Source organism: Bombina bombina, chromosome 8, assembly GCF_027579735.1.
Source record: "Bombina bombina isolate aBomBom1 chromosome 8, aBomBom1.pri, whole genome shotgun sequence".
NCBI classification, from domain to species: Eukaryota; Metazoa; Chordata; class Amphibia; order Anura; family Bombinatoridae; genus Bombina; species Bombina bombina.
The window spans coordinates 146,709,551-146,735,855 of NC_069506.1; the positions used below are offsets into that span (position 1 = coordinate 146,709,551).

General features: G+C 36.0%; 2 protein-coding genes across 2 annotated transcripts in view; one reads left to right on the forward strand and one right to left on the reverse strand.

The window, feature by feature from the left end:
- The first annotated feature begins 622 nt into the window (after nt 1–622).
- Nucleotides 623–9,724, forward strand: RPL28 (ribosomal protein L28). Its single transcript, XM_053690633.1, has 5 exons — nt 623–680; nt 2,426–2,516; nt 4,480–4,603; nt 8,768–8,886; nt 9,592–9,724. Exons 2-5 carry the CDS (start codon nt 2,436–2,438, stop codon nt 9,679–9,681), a joined length of 414 nt encoding a protein of 137 aa, XP_053546608.1. The 5' UTR covers nt 623–680; nt 2,426–2,435; the 3' UTR covers nt 9,682–9,724.
- An 11,127-nt stretch (nt 9,725–20,851) lies between these two features.
- Nucleotides 20,852–26,305, reverse strand: part of LOC128638049 (visinin-like) — a 66,703-nt gene continuing 61,249 nt past the window's right edge. The window contains exon 3 of the mRNA XM_053689920.1: nt 20,852–20,937. Within this exon, the coding sequence (XP_053545895.1) occupies nt 20,852–20,937 (86 nt within the window). The remainder of the gene's footprint in view (nt 20,938–26,305) is intronic.

A 26,305-nucleotide genomic window follows, 5' to 3' on the forward strand; every position in this document is an offset into this window, starting at 1 on the left:
TTTTGTGAAGATTTTACTGGACAGTCTGTTAACATACTGGACTGTCCAGTTAAATATTGGACACCTAGCAACCCTAGAACCATGGGGGTGTTAATGTTATTTGTGTGCCACTGGCAGGCAAAAGGGGTAAAATCAATGCTGTGTCTGTAACTGTGACTGGTAGACAATTTTTATTTTTTTAAAAACATTGATTTGTGTGCTACAGGCAACCAAAGGGATAAAATAATTGTGAAAATAAAATATGTAACGTGTGAAGCCTAGAGTAGAGCTATGGGAGAGCCAATTCATTGACCCCCACACCTACTACCTGTGCCCAGTAACCTACGGGTCATCTAGTTTTTGTTGTGAACTGTGGAGAGCTGGCACGTTGGCAACCCCATAGTCTGCAACCCAGATCTAGCTGCAGAAGCCAAACAAAAATAAAGGAAAATGTAAGAACATTTACAATACTTAAGTCCTTAATCACAAAAATGCTAATAGTTTTCCTAGAAATGTATTACATAAAGTCACCGTGTCACCGAACGCCTTTACTAAAAATTGCCCTTCTCTAACATGGCGATTTCCGGCTTCTAAGATATGTGTGATGTAATCTCCCGTGTCAGCAAGTCGTGGACAGAAAGGAAATAAGCGCTAGTTCCGCCCTCCTTCTTCCTTTCCTTCCTCTGGCAGCGCGGAGAGAGGTAACGTGCCGGGTTTGGGCCTTACAGAACTGGGGGATACTGTTGACAAACACCCGCAGAAAGCGCTAAGAAATCGGCCAGAACGTTCTTAAAGTAATCTCTATAGCAAGAGCCTGCTTTATTTGTACTCATCCTACAAGGGACCGGGGCTCTAACCCGCGTGGTGGAGCTGAGCTAGGCCGCGCTGTCTAGGGAATGCTACCGGGTGATAGGGATGAGCGCTGACTCTGTTCGGTGCTAGGAGTCTAATGCTGCAAAGTCAAGTCTCAGTAATGTGCAAGATAATGCGTAAAGTTTAACTGTCGCACGTAAAATGAAATGTAATTGCGCATTTGCGTTAGGAAATGTTTTCTTTCCATACATTTTATATCAAATAAAGTGATTCTTTAGATTCTAGATATACTTTTTTATTTATTTTTAATTAAATTTCTGCTGTGTTCAGATCACATTCACGGGGGCACCCATGGGTTTCTGAGTCTAAATCGGGGTGCCACTGCCTAATTTTAAAGGGTCAGGCAAGTCAGAATTATATTTAGCTAATTCAGATAGGGTATGTAACTTTAAACAACTTTCCAATTTACTTTTATCAAAATTTGCTTCTTTTCTCTTGGTATTCTTTGTTGAACACTAAACCTAAAGAGGCTAATATCTAAGCCTTTGAAGGCCACCTTATTTCAGTGCATTTTGAGTTGTTTTTTTTTTTTTTTTTTTTAAACCTAGACAGCGCTAGTTCATATGTGCCATATAGATATCATTGTGCTCACTCCTGTGGAGTTACCTAGGAGTCGGTACTGATGGGCTAAAATGCAAGTCTGTCAAAAGAACTGAAATAAGGTGTCAGTCTGCAGCGTCTTAGATACAAGTTAATCACAGAGGTAAAAAAAGTGTATTAATAAAAGTGTTCATAATGCAAAACTGGGCAATGGTTAATAAAAGGGAGTATCTTTTTTTAAACAAAGATTCCAGGGTAGACTGTCTTTAAAGATCTAGTGGCTCCCTTGGGGCTGGGTTTGTTGAGCCATGTGTTATAGTATGTCATTTTATCACTAGAGACTCTGCAATGCTATGGGCTAGATTTATTAAAGCTGAGGCGGACAGGGGCGCGTATACGCGCCCCTGTACGCCTCAGCTCGTCTGTGGCGGGGCAAAATTACCCGCAGGTATTCACCATTGCACACGAGTGCAATTTTGCGCTTGCGTGCAGTCCCGCCCCCTGCCTGCGCAGAGCCAATCAAACGCGGGCAGGAGCTGTCAATCTCCTCGGTCTGACTAGACCGAGGAGATTGAATTTCGCCACCTTAGAGGTGGCGAAGAAGTTAGGGAAGTGGCGGTCTGGTGACTGCTGCTTGATAAATTACGGCGAGCGAGTTCTTGTGAGAACTTGCAGCCGTAGGGCTTTAATAAATCTAGCCCTATGTTTATCTTACAAAGGGGTTAGACACAGTTAAAGTACAACTCAGGAGCTGCAGAGAACTGCTGGTCCAGACAGAAACTGCTGCTGATCCAATCAGCTGCATTAGAAGCATTACCTGTCGCTCTTCTCCTAAGAAAGGGAGCGTAATATTTAAATAATAAAGTGAACTTAATTCCAAGCGCTGAGGGCATCATACAATTTCAAAATAGATTTTATAATATTAAGCATGTGCAGTTCTGTGATTTGTCACTTTGATATATATATATATTATTAAATGTAGCAATGTCTTGCAAGAGCCTGAAAATAACTTCTATTTTTTTTTTTTTTTTAGGTGCTTAAAAATGTCTGCCCACCTGCAGTGGATGGTTATTAGGAACTGCTCCAGTTTCCTCATTAAAAGGAACAATCAGGTGTACAGCACTGTAAGTGTATTCAATAAACCCTACACAAACACACACTGGGTGATTAATCATTGCTATTGTCTCCTAATCACGTAGCTTTTCTACATCGAAAATATTTGTTACTCATATTTTCAGTGCAGGTGGGGATACAACAGACAAAAGTAGCTATTTCAAATAACAAAGGTAAAGTATCTATTTGCAAGCCATTAAATACTCTCCAGTCAGTGAAATGGACCATTGAGAACACATTAAATGGGATAAAATGTTAGAATACAATGTCCCTTTAAAGGGACTTAAAGTGAATGTCAAGTTTGATGAATCAGTGCCCAGTTTTTAGAAATCCTATTAAAAACAGGGGCACTTTCATCAAACTTTACATTTCACTCGTTTTGTTAAAATACCTTTTAATCTTGAAAGCCGATCCATCGATTTCCCCCTCCTGCCACTCGTCACTTCATATGTCGGCAATGACGAATACGGCATCCTCCAATCATGGCATTGCCTCGGGCAATGATTCCCCTGGGGATTCGTCATTTTTGACATATGAAGAGGCTTGCGCTGGATTGGCTTTCAAGATTTAAAGGCAAGTATTTTAACGAAACAAGTGAAATGTAAAGTTTGATGAATGAAAGTGCCCCTGTTTTTAATAGGGTTTTTAAAAACCGGCACTGATTAATCAAACTTGACATTCACTTTAAAACTGTTCGATATTGTAATTAAAATGTTAAGTTCTGAGTAATAAAAAAAAAAACGTTGCAATAGCCTTTCATTTGTGTCCCTTTTTATTTCCTGGAAATTCTGTGAACCTGAAGTGTTGTGGATTTCTCAAGCTTAAAGGGACAGTGAACGCAAATTTTTCTTTCGTAATTCAGATAGAGCATGCAATTTTAAGCAACTTACTAATGTTCTTCATTCTCTTGGTATCTTTATTTGAAAAGCAAGAATGTAAGTTTAGATGCCGGTTCATTTTTGGTGAACAACCTGGGTTGTTGCTGATTGGTGGATAAATTCATCCACCAATAAACAAGTGCTGCCCAGATAGCAAGAGAATGAAGATAAATTGATACTAGGAGTAAATTAGAAAGTTGCTTAAAATTGCATGCTCTATCTAAATAACGAAAGAAAAAATTTGGGTTCGGTGTCCCTTTAACCCTTTTGTGTCTTTCCCTAATTGGCCTGAGCAGAGTTGATGACCTACTGCAGAGTTTAAAAAAAAAAAAAGGCAGTGCAAGCTTGGTCTGCTCCAGTCTGGCAAGCGAGTTTGAGAAACAATTGCGGCAAATAACATGTTTGTTGAGAGCTTCCACATTTGACTCCCCCCCCCCCCCCACCCCACTACAGAAGTGTTTTGTAAGTACAGGCTGTTTTGTGTACTTGGACTTCTAATCTAATTTTCTGCACAATGCAGTTGAGTCTGCGTAGGTTCCCTTGGTCAGTACTTTGCATAAAATAACCAAAAGATCAGTAACTTTAGACCTCACTAAGGGTTGGAATATTGTTGGCAGTTTATTAAAGGGACATTAAACACTAAATAAATGATGCATTCAAAGAAAAGATTTAGTCTGAGAATAACATGTAGATGTGTTTGTTAGTTTACATTTATTTTGTCACTATTTAAACTAATGAAAGTATTGGTGTCTATAAAACAATGGTAGCTGCCATGTAACTTACCTTCTCTGCTGTGGCCAATTAGGGACAGTTATACAAAGGTCACTAGAGTGCTCAGCCATTGGCTGTATGTGTATTTTATATTACCATCTCAATATTTGTTTAATGTCCCTTTAATTAAATCTGCTTTAAGTTAATTTTTATAGAGATTTGTTACGTTTTAAGTAGGTTGCAATAAAGTTGCATCATATGTGAGTGTGTAAAATAAGGCACATCAAATTGTATTGTTAGAATTGAGTGGCATTGTTGTGCACTTTAACTGTTTACAGTCTAGGACTTGCACTAACTCAACTGTATGCTTACTGATTTCCTCTAGGAGCCTAACAATCTAAAGGCCAGGAACTCCTTCCGGTACAATGGTCTTATCCACAAGAAAACAGTGGGTGTAGAGCCAGCTGCTGATGGAAAAGGAATAATTGTTGTTCTGAAAAAGCGTACAGGTGAGTAAACCCTTCCATTCATCCTTAAGATGACAATTGTGTAAGTCATGAAGACTAATATTAAAGGGCCATTATAGTCGCAATAACGTGCTCTTAACGATTTAGACTAGTGACCCAGCACCTATGTTTAACCCTTGTGGATCCTGAGCAGAAACTGCTGCTGATTCAATCTGCAGCACTAATTATATAGCTTTGATGTGCAACTATAGCTGCTAACTGGTCCTTTATTGGTAGTTCTGCTTCGTGTTTAACTCCTCTGTTGGGGGGGGGGGGGTTTAATACATGAGGTGGCATGGTTGCTAATCTTAAAATTACATTCTCCAATGCAGGGGTCTACAAATCTGTTTAAAATGTAAGAATATTTAGGAGCCAGTGTCATTTGTATATAAATATATGGGGAATAACCTAAAAAGGTTGGAGTCAGGTGTAAAATTCTAGGAGCCTCTGTTCCTTGGTTTGAGCCCTGCAATGAATTAAAGCATGTAGGTTTTCGCTTATATTGGTTCTTTAACCTCTTCACTACCAGGAATTTTAGATAAGAACTTGCCCAAAATACTGAACAATTTTTAGCATTTTTGCTATGACTTCATTTAAACAGAAATAGTCTTGGTTTTTATTTACTTGTCAAAACAATATATATATTTTAAGTAGACAACAGAAGGTATTGATCTAGGCCAATTTTGGTATATTTCATGCCACCATTTCACCGCCAAATGTGATTATTTATAAAGAAAAAAAAGTAACTTCCACAAACTTTGGGTTTCTCACTTAAATTATTTACATTTACATCTGCTTTGTTCAGAAATAGCCTACATATATGGCTTTCCGTTGCTTTTTGGCAATTAGAATGGCACTAATTGCAGCTGTTTGCCACACTTCTATTATTCCCGGCAGTGAAGGTGGTTAATCAGGTAGCTTGTAAGTATAATTTTAGTTTATGTGGATGGAAAAGAGAAAATCAAAAAGGGCGAACAGCTAGGCACTAGAATAAAAATTGACTATTAGTAAAGTAGGTATGTAGTTTTCAGACCTATGTGGTTATAGTAACAGGATAATAAAAATAATAATACTAATAATGTCCTTGGATTGTTATTGTATTCTAAAGAGTTCAGTAATGTGCTTTAGAATATTCGACACTTCTTTGTCTGAGGTGAGTGGATTTGTGCTTACCAGAGGTAACCTCAATCATATGAGGTAAGTTGTAGACTTGTCTGGGTTAGAGATGTTTCTTTGGCTCTTGTCCAGTCGATTTTGCTTTGTTCTTTGCTGTCAGAATCTTTCCTTTGTTGAAACCCTTTGGGATCTTTGTTTCCAGGTGGCTCCTGGCAGCAGTATGTTGTTTTGAATGAAAAATCTTGGACTCTCTTGTATCGTTTGTTGAAAGGCAATGGAAAATCCTGGACTCTTTTTCCTCTTGGTGATGAGAATCTGGGTTGTCTCAGGTGTTCATATTGGAACGTTGTGTGTCACAGTGAAGTAGATTTCGAAGTTTGTGGTGCTTACATGACCGCACTCCAAAGACCTCCACGTGGAATGCTGAAGCCTATATTTTGCAGCGATTGCTGCCTTCCTTAGGCACGCAGCTGCGTAGTTCTAATAAAATAGCCATTATTCACCAAGTGTTAGAGTTTTTAGCGCAGGTGCCCCTCCTTTTTTCTAACTTATATCACTATTACTACTATTGTTGCAAAAATAGCCATTATTCACCAAGTGTTAGAGTTTTTAACACTTAACATAATTTTAGTTTAACTGTCTTTCTCACATCTCCAACTGGATGTCCTCTCACTACCTCAAGCTAAATCTCTCCAAAACTGAGCTCCTTATTTTCACCCCTTCTTCTAAACTCTCCACCCCCAATCTCTCTGTCGACAACTACATCATTACCCCTACCCCGCATGCCCATTGTCTCGGGGTCACATTTGACTCAGATCTTTCTTTCACTCCTCACATTCAGTCATTGGCTAAAGCCTGCCGCTTCCACCTTAAAAAATCTCTAAAATTAGACACTTCCTTACACAAGACACAACTAAGATTTTAATCCACTCTCTCATTCTCTCACGCCTCGATTACTGCAACTCTGTCCTCTCTGGTCTCCCCACCTGCCGCCTAGCTCCTTTACAATCCACAATGAATGCCTCTGCCAGACTCATCTTCCTTACATGTCGCTCTTCATCTGCTGCACCTCTCTGCCAATCCCTTCACTGGCTTCCTCTTGCCTCTAGGATCAAACTCAAAATTCTCACTCTGACATACAAAGCCCTCAACTGCACTGCTCCCCTATATATATATATATATATATATATATATATATATATCTCTATCTCTCTATCTCTCTCTATCTCTCTCTATCTCTCTCTATCTCTCTCTATCTCTCTCTATCTCTCTCTATCTCTCTCTATCTCTCTCTATCTCTCTCTATCTCTCTCTATCTCTCTCTATCTCTCTCTATCTCTCTCTATCTCTCTCTATCTCTCTCTATCTCTCTCTATCTCTCTCTATCTCTCTCTATCTCTCTCTCTATATCTCTCTCTCTATATCTCTATATCTCTATATCTATATATATCTCTATCTCTATATATATATATCTCTATCTCTATATCTCTATCTCTATATCTCTATATCTCTATCTCTATATCTCTATATCTCTATCTCTATATCTCTATATCTATATCTCTATATATATATCTATATCTCTATATCTATATCTCTATCTCTATATCTCTATCTCTATCTCTATCTCTATATCTCTATCTCTATATCTCTATCTCTATATCTCTATCTCTATCTCTATATCTCTATCTCTATATCTCTATCTCTATATATATATATATCTATATCTATATCTATATCTCTATATATATATATCTCTATCTCTATCTCTATATATATATATATATATCTCTATCTCTATCTCTATATATATATATATATCTCTATCTCTATCTCTATATATCTCTATCTCTATCTCTATATATATATATATATATATCTCTATCTCTCTCCCGTCCCCTTCGCTCTGCTCATGACCTCCTACTCTCCTCCTCTCTTGTTACCTTATCACACTCCCGTTTACAGACTGGCTCCCATCTTGTGGAACTCTCTGCCTCGCTCCACAAGACTCTCCTAGTTTTAAAAGCTTCAAGTGCTCCCTAAAGACTCTACTGTTCAGAGATGCATACAACCTACACTAACCTTTCTTTACACCAGTTCCCCTCCTCCATTGCTATCCCCTGAACCCCCTTAGCATGTAAGCCTAAGAGTCCAGCTTTGTAGATCACCTTAAGAGCTGACTACAACAGTGCAACTCTTGGCAGGGCCCTCTACCCATTTGATGCCTATAATTGTTTTGTTGTACTCCGTCTTTGTTAATAGCGCTGCGGAATCTGTTGGCGCTCTACAAATAACCGATGATGATAATAGCTGCAGTGTAGATATTACCCTCACAACTGACAGATCCGTACCTAATCCCTCCTAAACAGCTCTTTGTAAATCATTTTTTTTTATGTCAGATCTACTGTATTTACTGGTCCTTTAACAGCTGAGACTGCTGGAGCTTCCTGCAGCTTGGATGTGTGTAAATGTCATGCGGTATGATAGGAAAAGTACTGCATGACGTGTATATGCGTCATTTTTGGGTTAGAGGGACATTCCAGCCAAAATTAGAATCCACATGGATGCATTTCAGTTTTGAATAGAAGCATTTTTGTAATATACATGCATTAGCAAAAATGCTTTTAATAAAAGCTACAGCTGTTTCAAATGTGTAGTTAAGTATGCACTGTGCACCAGCATATTAAACAGCGCTTGCTCAGAGAGCCTAAGGTGTTTGTGCCATCTGGTAATGACTCAATGTGTTAATTGCTGACATGATCCAAGCCCCACTGCTGCTCTGAGCAGCTGCATTATTTAAAATGCTGGTGCACTGAGAATATCTAGCGCTGCTTCACATGCAGAGAAAAATGTTAACACTAAAACAGTAATAACTTTTACTAGAAGCATTTTTGCGAATACAGGTACATGGCAAATATGTTTCTTTTCAAAGATGCAATTCATCTGTGCATTTAAATTTTGACCGTAATGTCCCTTTTTAGAGATTTGTGAAAAATGTGTTTGTGTGTAAATTTGTGACAAATTAATGTTACCTACTTTTGTTACATGCTTTAGGTCAGCGTAAACCTTCTTCATCCTATGAAAAAATAACCATCAACAAGAACTCCCGCGCCACCCTGAGCAGCCTGCGGCACATTATCCGCAAGAACAACTACAGGAAGGATCTCCGCATGGTTCGTAACATCTTGATAATCTGATACATTGCAGTAAAAATGAATTAAACATAATAAAAGAAAAAGTCTGCATATCAGCAGTAGCTGTCATACCTTTCTATTAGGTGATAATGCAGGGGAAGGCGGACTGTTGGAAAACTGCTTTACTGCAGCCAAGCTTTTAAATTTTACAAGGTGTTTCTAGTTTGGCTGCATTGATGGTTTTTATGTAGAAGTAAGAGTAAATATTTGTATAACTGAACCATTTAAAGGGATAGGCCATAATTAAAATGTGCATTTTTAATAGAAGCATTTTTGCACTATACTTCAATTATCAAAAATACTTCTAGTAAGTTACTATTTTTCAGCAGCACACACATGCTGTGAGGCTCTTGCACCGGTATTCAAACGCTACACCTCAGAGCAGAGGCTTGTATGACACAAACTAAGTCTTCTCTCACACTACATACCACCGCCAGCTCTCAGCTTGAATACTGGTACATGGGGCCTCACAGGATATGAGCATATGCTGCTGGGAAAAAAAACCTTTTTACAAGAAGCATTTTCGCTAATGGAAGTATATTGCAAAATGTGTCTATTGAAAATGCATTTATGCACCTTTTAATATTGACTGTTAGTTTAAATAATATTGGCTTCATTTTATCTGGGTAGTGTGGCACTGGGAGAACTGAATGAACCACTAACTTATTTTTTTTTTGTGTGTAGGCGGCACTTCGTCGTGCTAGTGCTATCCTGAGGAGCCAGAAACCTGTTGTTGTAAAAAAGAAGCGCACCCGTGCTACAAAGACTGCATAGTTTGTTTCCTGCAGATGTCTGTAATAAAATGATTAAAAACAGATGCATTGTATCATTCTTTATTTCATATTATATTTTCATCCTGTTCAACAATGCACCTTAAAAAGATTGCACCACCTGATAGAACCCCTACCTTACAACTATGGATAGAACAAATGAAGCGAAATTTAGCTTTAGAGAGATACTTTTACTATATTATTATTATCATTTATTTGTATATAGTGCCGCCAAATTCCGTAGCGCTGGGTACAATGATAGGGGTATACAATGACAAAGATTTGTGATACAATACAAAACATAAGACTAAACAAATCTAGCACAGGAGGAAGAGGGCCCTGCTCCGGAGAGCTCAGTCTATAGGTTTAGGGTGCAGAGACATAAGGTTGGGGTAGCTTGTGTCAGTTGTAAGTGAGTCAGGCAGTTCATGTACACGTATTAGCTTGGTTCGGATGCGGGATGGAGGAGAGATGGTAAGCCTCTCTGAATAGGTGGGTTATGGGAAGCTAGATTATTATGCTGAATTACTATTTCTTTGGGAGTCACATTTCTTAACAGGACAGACTTGAGGATGTATGTATTGACACATCAAGATCACATCCATCCATTCCCTGCTCGACAATTCCCCTATAGTCAGTACGGTAAGGTATAGAGATGTCCTCTCATATCTAAGACAGACTGCTTACAAAATTTCATATGCACCTATGGTTTACAACTTGAGGTAATAGTTCTTGGTACCCCGTGTTTATGCTAGAGATAGAAACTAAGGGTTAATTGCAGAATCTTTAATTGTTGTAAAAATATATAAACCACTTTGTTTTGTATATTTTAAAAGCTGTAAAACATTGGATAACATACTGTATCAACTTTGAAACATCTTAAAATAAAAGATTGAACAAAAAAAAGATTGCACCAAGTCCTGCAAAAAAGAATTATGTAAACAGTTTAATATTTTTCTGAAGATATTTTCAATTCTATTAAATGTTTCAGTATTTTGTTAGTACTTGTGTTCTAGTTATCTGTGGCCATGTAGTAGACATGCAAAATTTGTTTTGCCAACTAATGAAACCTTTCATTTTTTTTTTGTTCATTGGTGGATTGAACTAAACAAATTTGTTCCTTTTTTTATTTCTGTTAGAGAAACTAAAATGTTTGTTAAAGGGACAGTCTAGACAAAATTACTTTCATGATTCAGATAGCGCATGCAATTTTAAGCAACTTTTCTATTTATATTTATCAAATTTGCTTTTATCTTGGTTGAAAGCTACACCTTGGCAGGCTCATATGCTAATTTCTAAGCTCTTGAAGGCAGTCTTTCTGTGCATTTGGACAGTTTTCAAAAGGTAGTTAGTGCTAGTTCATGTGTGCCATATAGATAACATTGTGCTCACCCCTGTGGATTTACCTATGAATTCTCAAAGCTTGGGTATGGGCAATAAAGGGATATCTGTCTTTTTAAAGTAAAATTCTGGAGTAGACTGTCTTTTCAATCTTGCCAATAAACATTCCCTTTTAAAAAAAAATCACCTATTTGAAAAAAATGTTAACATTTTGCATGTCTACTACTCGCATACGCAAGCTTGGGTTAAGTTATATGCAATCAATAGAGAATGCACTAATAAAATGCTAATACACATTAAAGGGCTATGAAACCCACTTTTTTTATTTAATGATTCAGATAGAGCATGAAATTTTAATCAACTTTGTATTTTACTCCTATTTTTTTTTTTCTTCTCTTTGTATGCTTTTTTAAATGAGCAGCAATGCACTACTGGATGCTGACTGAACACATGGGTGAACCAATGAAAATTGGTATGTATACAGCCACCAATCAGCAGCTAGAAAAGACCCTTAAGGAAAGCATACCAAGAGAAGGAAGTAAATTGGAATGTTTAAAATTGTATTCTCTATCTGAATCATGAAAAGAAAAAAATTGTGTTTCATGTGCCTTTAAAGAATTTTCTTTTTGCACTTCTGTCCCTGTAAGAAAAAGTTGCTTGAATTTTTATTCTTGCACAGCTGAACCAGTTGCATACTTCCTAACGTCATTGGCTTGTAAGGACAAACAAAAAGGAAAAAATGGACTGTATTGTCCTTTTGGCTCATATTGTATTACTCTATAGCAGTGTTTTTCAACCAGTGTGCCGTGAGTGATCCTCAGGTGTGCCGCGGCAGACTGGCAACAGTGCGGGGGTGTCCCTCTTTCAAATTTTGAAATATTGGGAGGTATGTGACAGGCTCATCAGGCATTATTACAACCATGACATTGACGATTTTGTGAATGAATGTCAATATGTCATGTATAGTTTGTAGGAGGCATGGCATGACAGCACAATATAAATACTATATATATATATATATCCTGTATTAGGCTACAATGTGTGATTTGGTAAAATTTTGCGATGGTGGTGTGCCACAGGATTTTTTAATGTAAAAAAGTGTGCCATGGCAAAAAAGGTTGCAAATCACTGCTCTATAGTATACATGTCTCTTCTGTTTGCAAAAAATGGTGAGGTTGGGATTGGTTGTAATTGGTTAGATTTAAAAAAATGGTTTCTGTTTTCCAATAAGAATTTTTCACATACATGTAACTGTTCTAGCTAAGATGACCTGGATATCTTGTTATGGTCCTATGTACTGCAGGCAAGTGTTCCTCAACAAACCTTAAATATCCTTGACTTTAAAGCAGCACCCCTATTGCAGAACTAAAGTTCTACTGTCATGATTATTGCTGCAAATCTCCTACTGCGCATAGGCGTTTGACTGCAGCTAGAGCAGATATCTCCTAGCAACCATCAAAGGAAAAGCTTTTCCTTGCATGTAGGGTCCACTGCCCCATGTGAGGCTGTGACAGGAACTAATGGGCCCTGCACAAATTAAAGGAACAGTCAACACCAGAATTTTTGTTTTTTTAAAAAAAATATCCCTTTTACATTTTAGCCAATCGGTGGTAACTTCACGTGCGCGAGCTCAATGTTATCTAAATGGCACACATGAACTAAATGCCCTCTAGTTGTGAAACTGTCAAAATGCATTCAAATTAGAGGCGGTCTTTAAGGTCTAAGAAATTAGCATGTGAGCCTACCTAGGTTTAGCCTTAAACTAAGAATACCAAGAGAACAAAGCAAAATCTCCAATCACACAGATTTGTGAGGATATAATACAAAATGTTCGTCTAGAAGACAAAAAATAGAGGCGCTTCCTTGTGTATATCAGCTATATACTCACAGGTGAATGGCTCAAACACAGTATACTCACAAAATGAGCAGCACCCAGTTGAGTTATTAGAGGCAGACTGGAGTATCAGTGCTCCAGCTCTCTGGCGCTTGAGATCAGAGTACAGCACACTTCAGATGAGCTTCTGCTCAGCTCAATCCTAAAGAACGTCACACAACACCAGATCCAGCTAGTGTGCAATGTGTGGTGATCAAAAGAACAGGCAGTGCAATGTGTGGTGATCAAAAGAACAGGCAGTGCAATGTGTGGTGATCAAAAGAACAGGCAGTGCAATGTGTGGTGATCAAAAGAACAGGCAGTGCAAAGTGATAGATGAAAACACATTTTAATGGTAAAACAATGTAGCACTCATAAGTGCATCAGTGTGATACAATACGTGTTTCTCGGTCCACTGGCAGTTTCATCAGGCATTTGGTAAAAGTAAAATAAACTTTTTTTTTTTTGTATTCTCTGAATCACAAAAAATGTTTCATGCACTTCCTGTTGTCTTCAAAGTGGACCACTGTAACCCACCCCCCAATGTTTCATGTTTAAATAGTACTCTTTCGTAAGCATAGTTGTAAGTGCTTAATTTGGTTCCACTGGCTGTTTATGAATGTCATGTGGATTACCAGGTCATTTTGTGGTTTTTCATCTGCAAACTTTGATAACTATGTCATTAAAACTCCCCACAGTTTTTATTCGAATATTATTGGGTGAAGCAATCTGACAAGGCTACAAGCTATGAACTACATGAATTACCTCTTGATTGTAAATCCTTCCACGCGTCACAAATGATCACCTTTATTGCTTTTAAATAGTAGGAGTGCAACCCCACTCAGATTAGTTTCCCTTTATAATAGGCTAACATTGTCCTTAGTCTTAGAGGTCACTGCTTATTACCGAAAAGCTGCTTACTGTTTTTCCTCCACTGAAAGATTAAAATCTCAATGGACTAACAAGATATTAAGACAGGTTAATTGCTACTTACTCCTACGTATCCTTATTTAGGTTTGTGTCTGATGCAGACTATATGTGAATTTGGTATTTTCAATTGTTCGTATGCCCTTCATAAATTTTTTTCTTTTCCAAGGTGGCCCGTTTTGTTTTAATTTGTTATGTATGGAATTAGTGTTTTGTTTTAACTTTTATATTTGGTCCACTTGACACTTTATTTTCTAATCTTGTTTTTGAGAGTTTATTCTATTTTTAAGCACTCTTCCTAATCAGTTTTGCAAGGAGATTAGTGTAACTATTAGACTACATTCTAGATAAGACATACCTGTTTTAGTTCATCTAGTTCAAATATATTAGCAAAACATGATTCTCATTTAAGGTCCTCATCAACCGATGACAGGATTATGTGGGCATTAAATAATATAAAAACATTATCATGCATATTAACAAGCACCATGTACACACATTCAAATATTCTTACCAGAAAAAAAAAGTTTATACGTGAGTGTGTTTGCACTAGGCAGGGAGATACTTATAAAAGCTCATTGGCTGATTGACATCTCTAATAGGGTCTCACTGGTGGACAGCCACTGATTTCCAGCAAAGAAACATTTTAAAATAATGTTTTTAAATCTATTTTTACTTCTTAAATCCCTGTCTTATATATGTTACATATTAGTATAGTGTGTTTTTGTCAAGTTGCCTCATTACACTAAACAAAAGAAAATACCTGCACTCTGTATTGTCAACATGTAACTGACTCACCTGTCATATATGTTGTGTCAGGGATTCATTGAATTTAATATTGAACCTTTCTTAATGAGGTTTCTCAACATAGAAGTTTAATAATGAAGTGCATTGCTATTATGAAATGGTGGTTCTGTAAAATTACACATTTATCACAGGTTTTCTCTGATAGTGGGTTCTGATGGCTGTAGTTGGATAATTTGTAAAATGCTTTTCAGCTTCTGTTACTATAGACCAGGTGCATTTTTTTTGGGGGGGGGGGGGAGCCCTGCCAGTTTGATCTACTTACACGTGCTAAGCAGAAAACAGTTTGAACTTGTGCACAATTAAACTTTAAAAACAGACTAATTATTGTGCTAAATCACACTGGTTTAAATTTACATTTTTGAACACCTCTTTTTAGACTTGAGCCTATACAATCATTACTGGCTTAGAATAAAAACGGAAATCACACAATAGTCCGGTGAATTTGGCTCTTAGGCATGGTTGACATTCATGTCATAGCTTTGTCAAGCATTGTGTCTGCTAGAGGAGATGTTATGGCTAAGAAAGGGATTTAGATTGAAAACCTCACTAAAGCTTATCATTACATTGATCTGTTTGTCTTTAAAGGGATGCAATTGTAATATTACAATATTAATATATGTAATATTTGCAATATACTTTATTTTGCCCCCTTTTCCAGTAATTTAAGTCTGCAAAATGGTGGGTTTTCCACTTCTGGGAAATGCAACTTCACACTACTGACTTCACAAGCTTAACTCTGCTACATACTGTATGTCTCTAATTGTCCACAACCGAGATAATCAGATTTGGCCAGTGTTGATGGTTAGCACTTAGCAACCACATCATAGTTTTACTAATGGAAAATGAGCATATTAAAAGGTTTCAGTCTAATTGATGTCAACTTATAATTAAAAGCCATGAAGAGATAAAAGGTGTGTACATTACAGTGATAATTCTGTAATCTGTTTGTGATCACAGTTGATTACAAGTATGCAAGTGTTTTATAACTGACCATAGAGTTTCACAACCTTCTCATAATTGTTTTCTCATAATTTTCATCTTTCCCATTTGGCCATTGCAGGTGTTGCTAATATTACAGCGTTTTAGAAATTCCTGATGAAGTTAGTTTTATGCATCTGCATGTTAAAATACAAATCAGCTCCTGTCATCTATCAGGTTTAATAGGGGAATGATAAAATTACCTGAAAAATTACGAGATGTAAATCAAAATTAAAGTGTCATGATTCAGATGCATGCAATTTAAAAATACATTGCGGTTTACTTCTATTTTTTTTAATCACTTTATACAATGCACTAGTGAGTGCTAGCTGCTGATAGGTGGCTGCACGTATATACCATGTCATTGGCTCATCAGATGTGTTCAGCTAGCTCCCAGAAGTGCATTGATGCTCTGGAGATGGGTTTACCTATGTTCTTTTCCTCTTTGCAGAGGTTAAGCATATAGTTACATGAAAGCAATAGCACAATAACAAAATCCGTGGATACTTGAGAGCATTTTCTTTTTTTAAACTTTTATGTCCCTTTAAAAGTGATGGCACATTACAGTTTTGCTTGCACGTCACCTTTGTGTGCTGAGGCTTAGATGTAGCTTTTCTACCTGTTCATTTTCTTTATTAACAATTTGGTGGTACGTTAAAGGGACAGTAAACACTGACATTTTGATAAATAATATTTCATTATCTGTAATAAAACAGCTGTGCAATTTATTTTTATATGGTTTTCTCTATTTCTGGTTAACAACTGAGATATCACATGAAAGGTTTCACAACCCTAAACCTGCCACATGTGGCCCAAATTGGTTTCAGTAGATTATCAGATAAGAAACTGCAAAACACAGGTTTTGGTCAACAAAATGACGGTGGTTCTCTTGTTACTCCAGTGATAAGTCCTGATTAAAGGGACACTGAACACAAATTTTTTCTTTCGTGATTCAGATAGAGCATGCAATTTTAAGCAACTTTCTAATTTACTCCTATTATCAAATTTTCTTCATTCTCTTGGTATCTTTATTTAAAATGCAAGAATGTAAGTTTAGATGCCAGCCCATTTTTGGTGAACAACCTCGGTTGATCTTGCTGATTGGTGGATAAGTTCATCCACCAATAAAAAAAAGTGCTGTCCAGAGTTCTGAACTAGTAAAAAAGCTTAGATGCCTTCTTTTTCAAATAAAGATAGCGAGAACAAAGAAAAAAAAATGATAATAGGAGTAAATTAGAAAGTTGCTTAAAATTGCATGCTCTATCTAAATCATAAAAGAAAACATTTGGGTTCAGTATCCCTTTAAGCTCCTCTAAATAAGTCTTGTGGTGGGTGGAGTTTGTTAAAACATTTGCAGCAATTATGCTAATGCTTTCAGAACATTTTCAGTTTGTTTAAATAGACAGTCTACACTAAAATTGTTATTGTTTAAAAAGATAGATAATGCCTCTACAACCCATTCCCCAGCTTTTCACAACCAACATTACTAAATTAATATAATTTATAATATTTAAACCTCTAAATTTCTGCCTGTTTCAAAGGTTCTATAGAAAGCCTCTTAATCACATGCTTTTGTATTTGCTTTTCACAACAGGAGACTGAAAGTTCATGTGGGCCATATAGATAACAACGTGTTCACGCCCGAGAAGTTATTAAAGAGATAGCACAACATAATACTAAATGCAAGTCAATAGATAATAAATAGTCATGTGATCAGGGGCAGTCAGAAGATGCTTAGATGCAAGGTAATCACAGAGGTAAAAAGTATATTAATAAAACAGTGTTAGTTATGCAAAACTGGGGAATGGGTAATAAAGGGATTATCTATCTTTTACAACAATAACAATTCTATTGTAGACTGTCCCTTTAATGCAAGACAGCAGACAAATCTTTTAATTACAAGTTATTTAGTGTAGATTTGTAAGATTATGTATTAAATGTTGCATACAGCTCTTTTCGGTCCAGAATTTATTAATGTGAAAGAGCAACACACAAATGACTGCACAAATCCAGATATTTGTGTTGTACTTTTGACACAAATAAATCTGGTGCTGTAAATAGCTGTACACTACTGTCTGCAGCCCTATTGCGTATTTGTTTCTAGAAAGCATGCCAAATATGAAAAAGTGCACGTGCCTAGAAACAACTACATGCTAATGTATATTACTGTCCCTAGCTGTGTTTAACCCCCACATGAATAGTAGCTCCTAAACAGGATGTGATTGGTGACTTACGGGTGTTTTCCTGTTTGGGTGCTGCACTGGTTGTGTCAATCAATGCCTGGCTCAGTAATGCACTTTAGAATTGCCCAGACATGAATGTGTTTTTTCCCCAATCAGAACCTTGAGTATTTTTAAGTTTCTAATCATAAAATTCAACACTTTTTTTTTATTATTTATTTATTTCCAGGGCAAATTTTCCAATAAATTCTTCAAGCTCAGAGATCAACCATTAGTCCAACTTGAATTACCATCCCCTTCAATACAATTACGTTATTATGTACATTTTTTATTTGTTACATACAAAAGACATAACCTATACATGTATCTAATTGCGCATATTAGTTTAACAAGACTGCACAGAAAGCTAAAACAGTACTTAAATATGCTTTTATATTTCAGCACAACTAAAATTTCATTAGGCTCCATACATCAACTACAATTATCTTCGAAACATATCTATATACATTTTCTACCCCAGTGGATTAGAGTAATTGTGTGTTGGTCGTGCAAAAGAAAATTTGGGATTTAATTGAATAGTATGTGAGCTAACAAGTAGCCTCATTTGTGATACATTAACATTATTATTCCATATTCATAACCATAATGATAATTAAATGAGCAGATAGTGTGTAATTTTTCCACTTCTTTACAGAAACTGAATAGCAAAGGCTTGGAATAAAAGTAAGTAATTGTTTAAATCACCAAACAAAAGTTGGGCTATAGTTCAAATAAAATGTTTGGTTTTATGTTTCATTGTGCATGTGGCTTACAAGTGCTGTGATATTTATTTCCTGTTTGCATGTGAGCTCAGTTGCAGATACTGTTGCAAAAATGTAAATTATAATTTGGGCATATTTTGTCCAGTTATGAGTTTCAGACACGGGGACGGATATATTACTGAATGCAGCTGAACAGAATAATACAAAAAGGCCTTCTATATGTATCATTATTAATAATGTAATATTTCTAAATGTATCAATATTTTTATATGTTATACAATCGTGGGTTTATCTGAGTTGCACACAAAAGAATACCTGGTGTGCTATACAAGCGTTATTAAACACACAACAATGGTTTAACATTATATATACACAACTACATTAATCTGTTATATTTTATTAATTGAATAACTAGAGTGTTTATTATGATGGTCTCAGGCTGTTGTGTGGACTGCATCAATGCAACGCTATTGGGGAAGTTGAAATGGTGTCTGTCTGGTCATTTCCCCTGCCATTTCAAAGATGGCTGCTGTGTGTTGTAATATGCTACTGCCTGAGACCAGAATGCCAGTGGATAGCTTAGGCCACACTAACAGCTTTATACTGTGTGAAAAAAGTTTATTCTCCTTTGTTTTTGTTTTTCTGTGTTTTAAAAATAATTTAGCACAACTGTACCACACTATACCCATCTATACAATAGATCAAACCATATGACAGGGATTTTTCAGGCAATTAATAATAAACACATTTCAAAACAGTGAACAATAAAATACATATTTAATCACACTTTATTTTTAAGGATATTGTGACATGAAAGGATGATAAATACAAAAAAAAGCTAATAAATATTGTGGCCAAACCAACAGTAATTCTGATTTCAATTATTTTAGTTTACATCTACAGTATATACTATTGCCCAGAACACAAACAAGACACAACATAAACTGTTCTGATTGTTATATTCATTTTTATCAAGTAACATAATTTGGACTGCCATTATAGGCTACTTTTGGAAAAGATACTTACTAGAATGTGTTAAATGCAATCTTTTAATTTCAGTCCCTGAAAAAACTGTATATGAGGGATGGCTCTACAAAAGGGCAATATTTAGAAGAAGAAAAAATGTACTAATTCTGAGAAAAAACGTCAGTATAAACAGCATATTAGACACTATTTTATAGACCAATAAAAATGACTAATTTTATCTCTGAAAAAAATAAACTTTTAAATGTTAAAGGGACACTGAACCCAAATTTTTTCTTTCATGATTTAGATAGAGCAGGGCATTTAAAGCAACTTTCTAATTTACTCCTATTATCAATTTGTCTTCGTTCTCTTGCTATCTTTATTTTAAAGGCAGGAATGTAAATCTTAGCAGCTAGCCCATTTTAGGTTCAGCACCATGGATAGCGCTTGCTTATTGGAGGCTTACATTTACCCACCAATAAGCAAGCATAACCCAGGTTCTCAACCCAAAATGGGCCAGCTCCTATGCATCACATTCCTGCTTTTAAAATAAAGATAGCAAGAGAACGAAGAAAAATTTATAATAGGAGTAAATTAGAAAGTTGCTTAAAATTGCATGCTCTATCTGAAATAATGAAATAAAAAAAATGTGGGTTGTGTCCCTTTAATTATGCTTTTCCTCTAGGAAATATTTAAACAGCCCCAAATCAAACATGGTAACTATCACAATCTGTCTTTGCAGTTCAGAAGTTAAGATAACAAATATCTTAAAGGGATTGTCTGTGATTCAGACAGAGCATACAATTTAAAAAAAGTTTCCAATTTAATTCTATTATCAAATTTTGTACCCATGATATTTTGTGTTGAAGAGAAACCTAGGTAGGCATCTGGAGCTCTACATGACATGAAATGCAAATGGATAACATTCCTCCAAAACTACTGCCATATAGAGCTCCAGAAAACGTGCACGCTCCTAAACTGTTTTAAACAAAAAGTACCAAAAGAACAGAAAAAAATGATAATAGAAGTACATTAAAAAAGTTGTTTAAAATGGCTTGATCTCTGAATCATGAGAGATTTTTTTGGGGAATCGTTTCCGTTTAATTAGTAGCATAAAAAATGCTCTGCAATCATGTGACTTATATTGCAGCTTTCTCTGTCAGTTTTGCAAAGAGTTGAATCATTTTTCTGTTTAAAATGCAATTTCAGTATGAGATGTAGAGCCTTGTTTATATATTTACAAAATGCCTATTTTAGTTTAAGTTTCAGAATCAGCCTGACAACCCACAGAACACATACACATTGTTTAAACACTATTTAGCCTTCTGGTTCCTTTGACATTTATCTTTTTGGATCATACTGGATAAGCCTCATGATGTCATCATTCTGCATAACTCCTTGGATGAATTCCCCTTCAGCTATTTTATCTAAATAGAAAGGAGAAAATGTCAAACAATTAGGCTTGCTACAGAATTCAATAGCTTAAGCATCTTGTTACAGGTTATCTACTTATGTCAATAATAAATATACATTACTTATTACTTATGTTGTTTTATATAACAGTTCTTAAAAATGTTATGTCAAAACATTAAAATAAATGTATTAGTCTTTAATAAACTGGCTGTCAGAACCAACACTACTGATTTAAAATGACAGTAAACACACACGTTTTTTGTTTTTAATACAGTATATATATAAATATAAAATGTTTAGGCATGTTTAATGAAACAACTCTGTAATATACTTTAATTATTTATTTTGCTCACCTTTTATTTAATTTAGCTCTGAAATTTGAGGATTTTCTAAACTTGAAATTAACCCTGTTGATTTATCAAGGCTAACTCCGCTACATATATTTCTCTCATTGGATTTAACTGAAAAAAAAAATTATTTTATACTACTATTATTATGACCGTGTCTAGCCTTGTTGTCTGCAAACTAAAGCCAAGATTGGCTCCTCCAAGCAAGGCAAATGGTGGGTGGAGTTTTTCTATTGAAAAACAATTGCAGTATAAAGGATGTTAATTTGTTTAAAAAAAATGTCTAGATTTTGCTGATGTGTAATTCTATACAAACATAACAGTAATGTATTTTGTTTGTTGCCCCTTTAAAAGAACATTTTACTCACCATTTAAAATACTACTACTAAAGATTTAGACCAATTACGTCCTGGACAATAAAATGAATATTTTTAGTGCTAAATTTCTCTTCTTCTGAAGGGGGCTTGTCAGCAGGTTGGCTTTGTGTGTTCATCAGATTATGAGCCTGAAAAGGAAGCCAATGGCAAATAACACAGAGAATCAGGGAAGATGAACCGCATATACTCTTGCAAGTTACCCTGGATGTATGTAGTACAGCTACATAGATATTGCGCAAGGGTCTGGTTGGACCTCTTATTCTCCCTGTTTGTTTAAGGATGATTGGCCGAGGGCAAGACAAGGCAGAATTCTTTCTGAGATGTTTATATGAACTACACCCTTCCTTATGCAATTACATCAGCCCATGCAGCTGAACAATGGCTTGGTAGCGTCAAGGAACATGAGACCCAATATTTTTCTTTCATGATTCAGATAAAAAAAAGTTTCCAATTGACTTATACTATCAAATTTGCTTTATTATCTTATTCTTTGTTGACGAGATATCTATATAGGTAGCGTGCACATTTCTGGAGCACTTCATGGCAGGAAATAGTTCTGTCATCTAGTATGCTCTTGATAATGTCTAACATTCTTGCAAAACTGCTGCCATATAGTGCATGTGCACACTCCTGAGCTTATCTCCATAGTTTTCAATAAAGGATACCAAGAAAAAAAAAATGATAATAGAAGTAAATTGGAAAGTTGTTTATAATGGTATGCTTTATTTAAATCATGAAATAAAACATTTTTTGTCCCTTTAAAGGGACATTATACACTATTTTTATTTCTTTGCATAAATGTTTTGTAGATGATCTATTTATAAAGCCCATAAAGTTTTTTTTTTAAAAATGTATAGTTTTGCTCATTTTTAAATAACATTGCTCTGATTTTTAGACTCCAAACCAAGCCCCAAAGTTTTATGAGAATACCGTCAGCTACCTTCTCCAGCTTGCTCCTGTTTGTGTACAGGGTCTGTTCATGAGCAAAAGAAGGGGGAGGGGGGAGTGTCTTATTTCCCACTTGCAGTGGGCTTTCCAGCTACCTTTTCAACAGAGCTAAACTGAGAGCTTCTAAGTACGTTTTTAAACAGTTTTATACTGGATTTTTATATCAGTATCTGTGCATCGTATTCTTTATAATAGTGTCTATTACATGCAGTTATATGAAAATGAGTGTATAGTATACTGTCCGTTTAAGGTGTGTACTGTCCCTTTAAGGTTGATGAGTAAATAGGATGTGTGCTTATTTAACTGACTCTACAAAACACCACAAAGATAATGCTGAAGCATTTAAAAGATAGCAATTCAACAATAAAGTCAAAAGAAACAGTGTCTATCTAACATTGACAGAGGAATTTGGCTGCATGTGAGATGTACATTTACTTTAGTGGGAGATTGTAAAATCTCTTTAGCGTATTCTTATAAAGAGAAGAATGTATGAATAGAACGTTGCTATAATAATAAATACCATGCAGATAGTGCTGAGAGGGCAAACAGTGATTCACTAAAGCTCTTTGTAGGATGCGTAAATATTTAGAAAACAAACTGATTTTTGGATAGGATGGCTGGAGTTTCTATTATTAAAGGGATATTAAACCCAAATGTTTTCTTTCATTATTCAGATAGAGCATACCAATTTAAGCAACTTTCTAATTTACTTCTATTATCAATTTTTCTTCGTTCTCTTGGTATCTTTATTTGAAAATGCAGTAGTTTAAGTGTAGGAGTCAGCCCATTTTTGGTGCACCCTGGTTAGCGCTTGCTGATTGGTGGCTACATTGGCTATACCAATCAGCAAGCACTACCGAGGTACTGAACCAAAAATGGGCCTGCTCCTAAGCTTAAATTCCTGATTTTTGAATAAAGATACCAAGAGAACAAAGAGAAATTGACAATAGGGAGTAAATTAGAAAGTTGCTTAAAATTGCATGCTCTATCTGAATCACGAAAGAAAAACATTGGGTTTAATATCCCTTTAAGGTGAGATAAATAATCTATATTTTGACAGTCATTTTTTTTTGACATAGCAAAGGAATTCATGATTTCTGTGGTGGGTAAATATTAGGGATGTGCATTATTTTTGGGAAGAATAAAAGAAAATAACGAAAATGTAATTTTCATTATTCTCTTTGCATCCCGAAAACAAAAACACCTGAAAACAAAAAAGAAAATAAATGCGCATTATTTTCTTTTGCACTTTCGTTTTTTTATGCTGCTTTTATGATGCAGACAGGCTTTAGTCAATGAAGGAAAATCAGGAAGAAGCAGTGAATAGATTAACAGGTTCTATCTGCCTGTCAGAGGAATTTTGTGACGTTTTCTGGCAATTTAGCAGTCTCAGGGGGAGGGATTGAAGTCAAAGAGGGTATTTTAAGTTACTACCTAAAGTTTTCAGCCTCAGACCAGTGTGTATCAGTTTACTAGCAGTACCTGTGTGACTGTGCCCTTTACTAAGAGACATTTGCTATTAAATACATTTTATGCACCTCCCTCTAATTATGGGTACTGCCATTTTGGAACCTAGATTTTACTGAAAGTATCTGAAGGAGAGTTGCTGCAAATGTGCAAACACTTCAGCACTGGAATGTAGTCAAAGCTATATTTCAATATGGCGGCACCCATAATTAGAGGGAGGTGGGGAATTAACGTCAGTTCTATGTTTATAAAATGTGTTTAGTGTTTAATGTCCCCTTTAAAGGGACATTATACCCTAGATTTTTCTTTGCATAAATGTTTTGTAGATGATCCATTTATATAGCCCATACAGTTTAATTTTTTTGTTTTTTTAAATGGATAGTTTTGCTTATTTTTAAATAACATTGTTCTGATTTTCAGACTCCTAACCAAGCCCCAAAGTTTTAGGAGAATACCGACGTATACCTTTTCATATGCAAAAGATGGAGGAGGGGGAAGTGTCTGCTAGTTCCCACTTGCAGTGGGTGTTCCAGTAAACTTTTAAACAGGGCTAAACTGGAAGCTTCTAAGTAATTTTTTTAATGGTTTTAGACTGGATTTTTATATCAATATCTGTGCATATTATTCTTTATAGTAGTGTCTATTACATGCGGTTATATGAAAACTGGCATATACTGTCCCTTTAAGTAACATGGAATGCCTGCTGAAATGGCAAATTGACTCTGTGGCCAGCAGAGAGTACTGCTTGCATTGCTAAGAGCTGTTTAGCCCTTAGCTGCCTGAGATGGTAATACACCTAGCTACAGAATTGAATGCAATTCCTCTCTAGCAGTTAAGGGTTTAAGCTTAACAACCCATGTTAGCAATGAGTTTCAGGGCCTTAGTTCACCATTTTGCCAATTTCTGTAACACTGCACAGCATTTTTCATAGATCAAATAATCCTTTTAACATCAGAACCCTTCTATATAACAGCCAGCACAGAACAATTGTCATAAAATAAATTGCAACACAACATATGCACATTACACCAAGAGATTATGTTTTAAAGGGCAGGGTCAGACTAGGAATTCAAAAGCAGCCCTGGTTAAAATTGAAGAACAGCTCTATATTCTGAAGAATGCACACTCCCCATTTTCTTTCATGTAAGTGGCAAGAGTCCATGAGCTAGTGAGGTATGGGATATACATTCCTACCAGGAGGGGGCAAAGTTTCCCAAACCTCAAATGCCTATAAATACACCTCCCACCTCACTCATACATCAGTTTTACAAACTTTGCCTCCTGTGGAGATGGTGAAGCAAGATGTGCTTGATTTTATTCTGTGAAAGGCGCTTCTAAGCATTATGAAGCCCAAATTGGAAATTGGATATTTTGTTTAAATGTTCTTTTTTCTTTTTTGTTACATTTTGCAAGATGTCTCAAACTGATCCTGCCTTTGATGTTACTGTAGCAACTAAGCTGCCTGAACACAATTCTACCAAAGCTAAGTGTGTTTGTTGTAAATTAGCTTATTTTACTTATTCAGCTCAAATATGTGGCACTTGTTATGATAAATTATTACATGCTGATAATGTTTCTATAAGTACAAATACATCTACTGTTATTCCTTTACAGTCTAATGTACATGATATTCTTGCAGATATGAAAAATGATATTGCTGCAACCATAGAGAAGGCTATGACTGCTATTCTGCCTTCAAATAAACGTAAAAGGTCTTTCCAAACTACTCATAAATCTGATGAAATTGGTATTGATCCACAGCATACCGAAGTATCTTCTGCTGAAGAGGATTTCTCTGGCTCAGAGGATCCTGCTTCAGAGACTGAAATTGACAGATCAACTTTTCTTTTTAAGATTGAATATATTTGTTCTTTATTAAAGGAAGTATTGTTTACTTTGGGGACAATATCATAACAGTGGCATATGTCAATCATCAAGGAGGGACTCGCAATCCTTCAGCAATGAAAGAAGTATCTCGGATATTTTCTTGGGCGGAATCCAACTCTTGTCAAATTTCTGCGATTCATATCCCAGGTGTAGACAATTGGGAAGCGGATTATCTCAGCCGTCAGACTATACATCCGGGGGAGTGGTCTCGCCATCCAGATGTGTTTTTTCATCTTGTACAGATGTGGGGTCTTCCAGAAATAGATCTGATGGCCTCTTGTCTAAACAACAAGCTTCCCAGATACCTTTCCAGTTCCAAGGATCCTCAGGCAGAGATGGTGGATGCTTTAGCAGTT

Bases quoted from the DNA above. Each gene is read 5' to 3' on its own strand.
- RPL28 (XM_053690633.1), top strand. From the start codon at position 2,436: ATGTCTGCCCACCTGCAGTGGATGGTTATTAGGAACTGCTCCAGTTTC. The intron at 2,517-4,479 runs GTAAGTGTATTC...GATTTCCTCTAG, and splicing joins ACAATCAGGTGTACAGCACT to GAGCCTAACAATCTAAAGGC. The intron at 4,604-8,767 runs GTGAGTAAACCC...TACATGCTTTAG, and splicing joins TGTTCTGAAAAAGCGTACAG to GTCAGCGTAAACCTTCTTCA.